The sequence below is a fragment of the Carex rostrata genome, chromosome 16 (assembly GCF_964058835.1).
Source record: "Carex rostrata chromosome 16, lpCarRost1.2, whole genome shotgun sequence".
Lineage (NCBI taxonomy): Eukaryota > Viridiplantae > Streptophyta > Magnoliopsida > Poales > Cyperaceae > Carex > Carex rostrata.
In genome coordinates this window covers 1157436-1169410 of record NC_135933.1, presented here as the reverse complement: position 1 = coordinate 1169410, position 11975 = coordinate 1157436, and the positions used below count along the sequence as shown (strand labels likewise).

General features: G+C 32.6%; 1 protein-coding gene across 1 annotated transcript; it reads left to right on the top strand.

The window, feature by feature from the left end:
- Nucleotides 1-353: 353 nt before the first annotated feature.
- Nucleotides 354-4654, top strand: LOC144567500 (NAC domain-containing protein 7-like). The gene is made up of 3 exons (XM_078317644.1): nt 354-533; nt 864-1135; nt 3881-4654. Exons 1-3 carry the CDS (start codon nt 374-376, stop codon nt 4490-4492), a joined length of 1044 nt encoding a protein of 347 aa, XP_078173770.1. The 5' UTR covers nt 354-373; the 3' UTR covers nt 4493-4654.
- The last annotated feature ends 7321 nt before the right edge of the window (nt 4655-11975 follow it).

Here is an 11975-nt window from a genome sequence, read left to right as displayed (position 1 = left end):
ATCTGATGAAAGAGATCTACAAATTAAAGTTTCTTATATATATTTAGTACTATTAGAAAACTCACCTGAATTGGTAAACACATGTTTTGTATGTGTACTAGCTATATATTTTAGCGCGCATGCAATATAGACTGAGTTACTCAAACTTTAAGAGATGATATAGGAGATTTACAGAGATCTTAAAAATGTTTCTTTGCACAACTTATTTTCATCGATCATTTCATGCTTTACGTTCATTATATTAACTAATATAGTAATATCATCCTTGAAAGTTTTGAAATATGTTACTATTACCACAACATAAGCTTACCTCTTCTAATATCCTTTTCATCCTTTATGTCGTGAAGACCAGGTCGTTCTTGGCTATAGTAGAATGAGCATATCATCTCACGTTCCCCCTGGATTTCGATTTCATCCAACGGATGAAGAACTTGTGGACTATTACCTAAGAAAAAAGGTGGCCTCAAGAAGGATTGACCTAAATGTAATTAAAGACGTCGATCTTTACAAAATTGAGCCATGGGATCTCGAAGGTATATTTTCTTTAAGGCACATGTTTACCCACATGAAGATGAAGGATGTGAAAACAAACATCATTGATTAACATAACTTGATATAAGAAAGAGTTGATATCTACTAATTGACAAACCGGATCTATGTGGTATATATACCTTATGTATCATTGCCACAATTAAGGATGATACGTACGGATGTATGCTAGTAGTATAATTCAGACTCGTCGATGGGTGCAACCATGCATGTCATCGGTTTGGAATAAGTAGATATTTGAATGTTTTCTTTCTCACAATTAAGGATGATACTAATTAATGGCATTGCCTCCTTTTTCTTGTATTCTATTACAGAAAAATGTAAGACAGGAGCAGAGGAACAAAACGAATATTACTTCTTTAGTCACAAGGATAAGAAGTATCCAACCGGAACCCGCACGAATAGGGCGACAGCAGCCGGATTTTGGAAAGCTACGGGAAGAGATAAGCCGATTTATACTAAGCACATGTTGGTTGGAATGAGAAAGACCTTGGTATACTACAAAGGCCGGGCACCAAATGGACAGAAGTCAGATTGGATCATGCATGAATACAGGCTTGAGACTAACGAAAACGCTCCACCACAGGTAATTAAGTTTCTCCATTCCGATATCATAAATTAATTAGATGGATTTTTTAGGGACCTTAACTCAACTTTTTTTCTCAAATAAATTGTGGTTTAATTTAGATTTATTTTTTTCATAGTTCTTAATTGTGTCTTAATTACTTGAGGGCACCTGAGTTTGCAATTTCTCTCAAGCATGAATGCTGATTGGGATTAAACAACAAATCAAACCATTTATCTTTTTCTATTTTAATTAAGAGTCAAAAGTTTATGTTTTAATTTTTAATTTATTTTTGTCATTTAACCCGTAATTTAGATTTTTACATTTTCTAACCTCTTTATCTTATAAAAAAACGAAATAAAAAAAAATTAATTTGAAAATTTTGGCTCGATCACCTAATTAATTTCTACAATATTTTGGATTAATCATTTAACATAATGTTCTCGGATTTAAAAGTCTCTTTCTTTAAAATTAAGAAAGTGAATGCATTTTTTTTAAATAAATAGTGTAAATGCATTTGATTTTTAAATTAAGAAAATAAATGCATTTTGAGAGTATTTTAGTTGGTAATTAATTAAACCCTTCAAATTTCAAAGAAGATTATAATTGGGTGTCAAGCCTTATAATTATTAGATGGCACCAATGGTGAAATACATAGCTGGTGAACAATATTCATCTACATAACTCTGATAAGCAATTGACAATCTTCTGGTACATCTTAGTATATTTTTCACTGATACAAATAATTAAATAGTATCTCCATTCGTTAAATGTGAAGTTTGCGCCACTGAACGACTCCATTGTTACTCTAGAAACAAGGCACTACATTAAGCATACAATTTCTTTTCTGAAAGGGTATATTATAGTACCAACTGCTTTTCTCATTAAGATACTTCAGTTAAATAGGAATACTTGTGCACTTTCTATATATGTAATTGTTCAACAAATCTGCTGTTGATGAAATACTATGGTCTGCATCTTTCGCAACAAAAATGAAAATTAGCTTGCCTTCACACTTTACCTCACATAGACCTTGTAATGGTGTTATGTTGTTTAATTTTCTTTTAGAAATAAGTTCAAATAAATTAATTTATAATGCCAACAGGTAAAGCATAACATCACGACTAGGTCTTTACATGTCCGAGATATCTAATAGTGTCTGGCATATATAATCTTGTTTGTATTCATGAAGTTCTTTTCCATATAAATATATAGTTATTTCTCATAAAGAAGTCGAAACATATTTTATGAACATATGCCGAAATAGCAGGTATGTTCCTAAAACCAAAGTTTCAATTATAATTTTGAAAATGGTTCTATTTGCAATCATTGAGATGAAACCGTTCATTAAGATTTAAGGTAGTTCCCTTTTGTTATTTCCTTGAATATTTTGTACATCATTAAATTAATTGTGAGAAACAATCTTAAGCTTATTATGACCACGTTTTATTTGACTTGTTATTATTTTGTATATTTTAGTTTGGTTTCATCAACAATGAACGTGTTGTTGAATTTACTCAAAGCTTCCTCTTTCAGTCTCAAAACTAATGCTACCAAAGCACCAGACTAGCCAGTCAATGGCTTAATTGTCCTGCAAATTCACAACAACAAGGTTTAACTAGAATATTATACATGCATGCTAATGAAAAGTGGTTGCACCATGTTGCAAGAACTTTTGCGCTTGGATTTCTCTTCCCTTTTTTTTTCCTCTTTTGGTGGTAAAATGCATTTTGGTGACTATCATGTGTATAAAGTCAGATGGTGATTACCCGGAGCTATATATTTTGATTCATTCACTTTCGTAGCATATAAATTAGCGCGCGAGAGAGAGAGAGAGATGGCTACTCTATTTACATAAACATATGATAGCATATACTTATAAGTCATTTTTGCATTTTCAATGTCCAAATGGTCGATTTAAAGCGCTCAACATGTTCTTCATATTAATATGTTTTGGAAACGAAATTTTACATTTTTTGAATTTTTTTTTACTATATTTTTAGAATTTTTCAAAACAGTATTTTTCAGATTTTTTGTTTTTTGTTTTTATCATATTAAGCTACTGATTTGAAAAATTCTAAGAAATAGTAAAAAAAATAAAAAATTGTAAAATTTGGTCTTCAAGCACAGAGTAGCCAACCTCTCTCTCTCGCTATATATATATATTGCTAAAAATCGTGGTTACCTGATTTCACAAAAATCACAAGGAACTTCACTTCTTAATTATTACCAAAATTTCTTGCATTTTTTGTAATGGCTAGTTAACAGAAATATATAGAACAGTGTATTATATAAGGATGGCAGAAGCCACATTTATGTATCATTTCATTTGCATAATATGGTCAAATTATGAGAAAACTCAAGCATTTGTCGTCAGCCATGTGAAGTGTATCATAATAATAGTACCAACTACCAAGCATTTAGGGTTATCATGCATGGGAAATGTGGGGTATTACAGAATGATGGAGAAGGATGTCCATGCCATATATGTCAAATGGTGGATGTTATTATTGTGACAATTGTCATGCTTACGCTCCTAAACTATATATACTTAAATGGAATACTAAAATAATAGTAAGTTTATCTTTGAGTACATATATGTTGAAATAAGAGAACTAATTAACTTAGATAATATTTCTGGCTTTTTCTTTCGTGCTGATGTTTAGTTGAGGCGACATATGCAAAACTTAAAATAAGCTTTTGACCTTAGTGCATAATCAATATATACTCTAATATAATTACGTTTTATTTAAAAAACAATTACAGGAAGAAGGCTGGGTGGTGTGTCGAGTATTCAAGAAACGTGCACCGACGTCAAGAAAAGATGCCGATCACGAATCACCATGTTGGTACGATGAAGATTCCTCATTCATGCAAGACCTTAACTCTCCCATGAAAATGATGATACCAAACCGTGGCATGCCAGTATTTGATCCCCATGGCCAGCTCCAATTTCCATTTAGAAGGGAACTGAAGTTAAATTACCATGTCCCAAATCATGACCTTCTTCACCAAATTCCTCAACTAGAAAGCCCCAACAAGATTCCAAACCTTGTCCTCCACGGAAACACACTAGTACAAGTTCCATTTTTAGTATCACAAAATCATGAAGCTGATAACAATCAAGGTGATCGATCAGTTCAGATTGCATTGGATTATTATAAAAATGACAATAACGAGGAACAATCTGCAGAGCAAGTCACTGATTGGAGGGTCCTAGACAAATTCGTTGCATCTCAACTTAGCCATGATGTGTCAAAAGAACAAGATTACAATGCTGAGTCAGCAGATGTTCTTCAAGTTTCAGAGAAGCAAGAGGCGATAGGAGATTATGCATCCACATCCACCTCAAGTTGCCAAGTTGACATGTGGAAGTGAGAACAAAATATGTTTAATAAATTTAGTTAACACCATAATAATAATATGTATAATGAAAAATATTACTGTGTACATTAAACAATATTAATTTGGTATTGTAATGATGATGAGGATGCACGAACTTGAGTAATAGCTAATAAAATTTGATGTTGGACGATCATTGTCGCGATAATAATACATACTATTATTGTGTCTATTATCATTTGGATTAAGCCTCTCTTTCAATAACAACTTCCATGTTTCTGTGTACAATTCGAAACAAAAATTACATATGATATGCATAACAACCATTCATTTTTTTTTCCAATAAATTGTTTACACAACAAGTACTTTATTGTTTGGAAAATTCAATTTGAGTACTTACTCTGATTCAGTCAACTTTTAATTTGTCGATCCCTTCAAAGCAACAATATATCTCCTTACATGTAGTTGTAAATTCTTAAGAACAATTACGTATTTATTTAATTATATCCCATGTAGCTAAACTATGTAAACTGCAAACAGCAGAAGCTTACTTAATTAATTAAGAAGCCAAATATAATTCTAAATTCGAATAGTAGTCAGGCTATTTATGCACACACGCATATGACCATTAATATGTAAACTATTCATATATACGTGAAAACATCATTTTTCTGTAATTTGTAGCTAGTTAAAATCAAGTAATATATAGTATGAGATTAGGTTAATATTAATTTGTAGTTAATAATAAGTAATATATTTCTTGAAATCCTATGATAACAGTATGAGATTAGGTTATCCTCAATATACAGGAGACATATTAATTTCTACACGAACTATATTGATATGATATGGAAAATGTTAACCACATGTTAATATCATTTTCCTTGGAAAATTCGTTGAATTATGATATAGATGTGCAATAACACTTGATTAGGTGAACACAGACATTTGCATATATATTGACTGGACATGCATTTATACATATCAAACTTAAAAAAAAAAAAAATGGTTAAATGAAGCATACTTCTGGATAAATCTAAGAAACAGCAATATTAAAATGAATACTCTCAGATATGTTGCTATGAATTAGTTAATTACTATATCTTAGTTTTTCATGTATCTAGAATGTTTTAGATAATTATGTATGCTAAATTGCTGAATAAATATGGAGTCCAAGAGGGAAATTTTTTTATGTGTTTATAAAAGGATGGAAATTGAAAAGGAACAATTGAGGCTGTGCAATTTGTAATTCCTAGAAGCTAATATAGAACCAGGAGGTACTTAATTAGCAATTTCAAATATAAAAAGGAAAAAAAAAAGAAATTTTGACATATATAAATTTAGTGGTTTATAAATGATATATACGATGGTGCATGTATGCGCGCATGTTGACAAACAAATGCGGATTTGTCTAAAGAAATATATGGTTATATTTTACTACTCACCCCCCCCCCCCCCCCCCCCCCCCCCCCCCCCCCCCCCCCGCCCCAAAAAAAAAAAAAAAAAAAAAAACCTTTTGTTCCTATCAATTATATATATATATATATATATATATGTTTGTAATTTCATGCAATTTCCTATCGGACAATTAAACAACTGTATTATAGTAATAAATTAAATGATCGGCTATCTATATATACCAAGAATAATCACCAATATTATATGTTCATATGTGTGGAGACTTCGGTACGTAGAAGCTTAATATATATATAACATTTCTGAAAGCCAATATATATCTCATGTTGACTAGAACACGCCCTAAAAACATACAAGACAAAGCCAATGAAATATGTACAAGCCCTAATTATATCTCATATAATCACAGGCTCACAGCTAGAAAAGAAAACGCCCAAAATTAACCTGCTTATTGTACTTCAATGTAAACCATGCATTCTAAACCTAAAAGATCAAGAACACATGCTTAAGAGAGATAAAGGTGGACCTGGGGTGAGGAGGGAGAGGGAGGGAGGGAGAGAGAGAGAGGAAGAGAGAAAGAGAGAGAGAGAGAGAGATCACCATATAGAAGGGGTTGGTAGAAAGATCGAGATGTTGCTCTCAGCCGTTGCTTTAAGGAGGCCAAGCGTGAGCAAAGAAGCATTGCCTCCCACCAACTAAGCTTAATCTAACATGCATGCTCTCTTTATATAGGTCAAGAAACCCCACTTACAAGCCATGCAACCAACCCCTAGCCCCCATCATTTTATCTTCCATGCAGTACAAAACCTACTTACTATGCCGCACTGACATACAGCCCTTGGCTGGACGAGGTCCACATTTAATAAATGGACAACAATATAATTACGTCGATTTTTTTTCATGGAGAAATAGCCATAATATGTATCATGAGGAAGACAAAATGTAAATTTTTCGAGTAATACTGTTCAAATTAGCAAGGGGGTTCATATCAGTTTCAGTGCATCAATATATAGAAACTAGATTAATTAATTTGTTTTTCTTTTATTGTAGGAAAAATAAGGGTCGACTACCCCCAAAAACTATCTTATTAATTTGTTATGTAGTATGTATACAAAGTGTAATTAAAACTCTATGTGCAGCTATATTAATTATATAGTACTCCTCTACTAATTATGAATGAATTAATTAACCTGAAGAGATAAAATAGTCAAACTCTCTGTACAGCAGTGGTGAATAAAGTACATTTGGGAATACTATATATTGGTACTTAATTTGATCAAATTGTTATTCAGCACTACTAGCTAGATGAAGTTTAATTAACACTTGACCAGTGCAAAATTAAAACGTGACAAGCTCCCCTTAATAATTCATTTAATCAGTAATTTAAACTAACCAACTTACATACTGTTTTGGATATGTAGTATATCACATTTAAGAAAATTAATTAATTTATATCCCACGTACAGTATATGTGTAACATCCCATAATTTTTATAAATTCTTATGAACTTATAATTTTTACTTATTTATAATTATGAAAATTATGAAGGTTTAAAGTATAAAAATTCCATCTTATTCTTTTGGAAAAGATAATAATAACGTGGGATTAATTCTTTCCACGTGGCTTCATGCGTGAAATATTTTTACCACCGTTAGCATGTTATATATGGGTCATTCTCATTGTTATCAGATTAGGATGAAAATGAAAAAAAAAAAAAAAAAAAGTGAAATAAAAAACATGAGAGGAAGAGAGAAAGAAACTGAGAAAACGAAAACAAATCTTTGATAAAAATATATATATATATATATATATATGATATTGAGTCATATTGATTGAAATTTCGACTATATCGCGTTGATTCTGTATTGTCGTTGTAATCTATTTTGGATTTCTAGATTTATTGCTATCAGGTAACTGAACTTTCTATAATTTGTGTTTTCGATTTGTTTGATTGAATTGGGTATTGGATTATGATGCATATTTAACAGGATAGCGGGTTTGAGGTTCGAATTTGATTTGTGAAATGATATGATTGTGTGTTCTGAGAATTTGAGAAATGATATAATTGTGTGAAATGAAATGATACGCATAGTGTGTGACTTGTTTTATTGATAACCCAGATCCAAGTGCTATCATCGGTTCAATATGTATTCATAATTTGATGTAGATTTGTGTGGATTAATCCAATATGTTTGAATGATTGTTTAATTAAGTCAATTATAGAGAAGTGTATGTGTGTCGTTAAATAACCGGTTACTGAGTTTTGTAGCTGACTCTGTATTATTTCTTGTTTGTTATTTTAATTTGTTTGCGACGTAGGTTGACATGACGAAAGATAGATGCGAGGGTGCATCTATTGTCACGATTCCCGGCTTGGCGGCAGGGTCATAGCAATATGTCTAGGATTTCGAATAAAAATGTTATTATTTACTTCCAAAATTGAGAAAAAAAAGGTGTCCATCTATAATTGCACTCTTTTTTTATTGGTGCACAAATATATTATATGGCAAGTGTACCAAAGAAATGGCCTCATGAGTTACAAGAGAGGTGGTGTTGGGAAACTGGTAGACAACTAAACATGCATGCAGAGAAACGCATGAGGATGGAGATGCATGGAAGAGAGATGGAGAGAAATCTGGGAGAGAGAATAATATAATTAGAGAGTGTTGTATGAAATGAATAGTCGGCTGTTTTGTTTGTAGATGAAGCTAACATCATGCCTTGCGTGAAACCCCTCATGTGATGCCCCATCATGAACCTTCTCTACCCCAATTATATACATGGGGACAGTAGCTTGGACAAAAAATTAACAAAAATAAAAAATAATATATATACTATGCCGACCGTTGCCGTATTTCATTTTATTAACTAATTTCAGTAGGCAGTTACGTTGGAATATCATCTTACTTGAGTTTCAATATATAAGCAACGATTGGCACACTGGCAGGGACCCGTTTCACACACAAAAATATAGCATATATATACGTATATATATAATTCCACCTTTTACTCTCAAAGAAAATAAATCACTTGTTTTCTCAAAAGGTAAACTGCACCAATGTATGGTGGGTATGGTAAAATTATAATTCTTAAGTTATTTTTATGCTTTAATTACAATACGATAAATACTTATCAAAGAAAAGCAGAAGCGAATTTTCTGGATTCGATCGATGACTTTCTTCTTTGTTGTATACTTGCATTGGCCCATCTGTAGGTACGTATAACATAATTAAAAAACATAACAAAATAAAAAAAAAAGGCGATCGTGGATCGATGGAGTATACGCCTCCATAAATCCACGTATATATATTGAGGATACGTACACATTGGACCACATTGAACCCTCTGTACCAATGTTATCAGAACCGGACCAGACCGGTTGGTTCGATCGGAAAAAACCAGAACCAAACACCTGTTCGGTTCAGTTCTTTACAAGTATCGTTTAAGATAATAAACCGTCACAGCCGGTTTAATCATCCAGTTTTATTAAAATCTGCTGAATCGAACGGACAAAAAAACCCAGTTCATTTCTCAAATCTCATTCTCAGAGTCGCTGCTTCCCATCTCAGATCTCTCTCAAGTTTCAATCTCGCTAACCTAATAAGTTCCATTAAATTTAATAAGTTTCGATCTCTCTCAAGTTTCTCAAATCTCCTTTTTCTGGGCTTTAATTTTTCTTTGATCCGATATTGACAATTTGTGAAACGAGGATCAAAGATTGATGCTGCCTTTGGTCGTTTTGTGAGGAAATATGTAGTCGTTGGTATAATCAGCTGTTAATAAATTATTGATTAGTTGTGCTGATAAAGTGATACCTAGTACCTTCAATCGTTGCCCTCGTTGTCCTTGTCCCATATCACTTTTTTTTCTCGGTTGTAGTTTTTCAACCAAATAAAATACTTTTCTATGCTTTAGTCTGTTTTTTATTTTATTCATTTGTAAAGGCATAAGAAGAAGTCATAAAACTTACAATTCTTTCTACTGGTACAAGTACAATGTTCGAACTTGTGAAAATTTTATATCGTCAATGATATATCCTTTTTCAAGGATGGAGTCAGTCACGAGCCAGTACACAATAGCTGCAGTTACTGGTAAAACATAGCTGTTGCAAATTGATGGAGATTTAAAACTGTACCGGACTGGTACAGGATACTGCTGGTACGATAGGGAGAAGAACCGGAGACTCTGGTGTAAAATAGCAACTTCTAAATGCTGTTTCTTTTGTTTCTGCTTTTTCTGTCATTTTTTATTCACCCATTTAGGGACTTCTCTTTAACTTGCTTTAATTTTCTCCAATTTATTTTTTGGTTTCAAGCTCAATTGTTTTGAGCATTTAAAATTTCTGTAAACTGTGAATACAAACTTTGTAACCGCAATTATTAAATATGAAATTTGACCCTTATTTAAAAAAAAAAAAAAGATATATCCTTATTCAAGGGTCTTCTCATTTCCTTGTTTCTAATTATTAATTCAATTATATTGTGCAACAGGTTTCAATCTATATGAACGCGTTCAAAATTGTTGGATAGAGTTGAATTCACTTGGAAAAAAATAAAATACTTTGCTAATTTGACCTATGACTTGCAGAGAGATCAAAACTCACATATAACTATTAATTTTATAAAAAATTCCTAGAACGTTTATTCAGCTTATTAAAAGAACCAGCAGTTAATTAAACCGGTTGGACCATCAGTCGATCTAGGGAACCGTTGATCCAGAGCTTTACCGAATCGATGTCCGGTCCGATTTTGATAACATTGCTCTATATTGTATGAAATATATATATATATTACATGGTTTGAATACACAAATGTTGTGGATCATGACAAACAAGTCTTATCGAGTGCAGGGAATCTCTCCAATCATTTCAATCATGTGGACACATTTATAACATATATGTATTTATAATTTATGTACATACATATATAATTGTCAGCACATAGTATGGCTTATGTATTTCATAGCGTGCCTTCGTACATGTATCACCATCATTAGTATGATCGATTGTACGCATATCATGTCAATAAAAGTGTACTCCAACCAGGAGCGAAGTCAGGAAATTATAGGATAGGAATAGGATGGCACACAAAATTTATCAATATAAGGTATTTGTATGATTGTTTTAAATATGCAAGAATATTTTTTGTAATTTTTTTGAAAAAAAAAAACGTGACAAAAGAAGCCGACATTTTTATTTTTACCCCATTAAAAAATTATTTTAATAATATGTCACACCCCAAATCCACCGGGTCTGACAGCCTGCCGCGTGTATAAATCAAGCGTCACATATACACGCAAGGCAGTGGATCTTTTATATGCATTACCAATATCCTCATTTGCTGCGTCCGTGTAATGAATCTGAAAATAAGCGGGGAGAGGGGGTGAGAATAAATTCTCAGTGCGAAATTTGCCACAGTTTAGATTATTGGACTTGCAATCAGACTCTATATTCAAAAATAAAACCCAAACAATAACAATGCAAACAGATATATTTAAACATAAATAACAGAATGCCAATGCTCGACAACAATTTAATCAACCTGCAACACAGTTTACGGAATTTCCAAGATGAATTTCAAACACAACATATATTTTGGCTTAACTCAATTCATTAGGGCTTGTAGCAATTACAGATGTTCTTTCGAGCTGAACCATTATCAAACCCACATCTGTAGGGTTACTGACACCTACAGATGGCCAACCGCTGGACCCTTTATCTGACACCCATCTGCAATCACTTGGCTTAACAGTTTATTAAGGTCTGGTTCGAATCATATAAAGAAAATCGTTTCTGGAATCATTCCAATAGTCGTAATATTCAATTGACCTTTCAAATGCATTAACACGTAGGAGAATGCCACAGAGCCATAGACGTTACACATGTCACCCACGATTTCCAATCACATCTCATAACATAATCACCCTCCCTCGTCCCAACCGGTACTGGGAATATCGAGGGCCGTTCACCTAAGGCCATTTAGGATCCTGGGAATCCAAGTCAGCATACAGCCCGACTTGGCAAATTCATTGGATCCAAGTGCTTAACTTCGTAAATCCATTCACATACATATCAAATCAAATCGTGGTGACTTTCAATCAAATC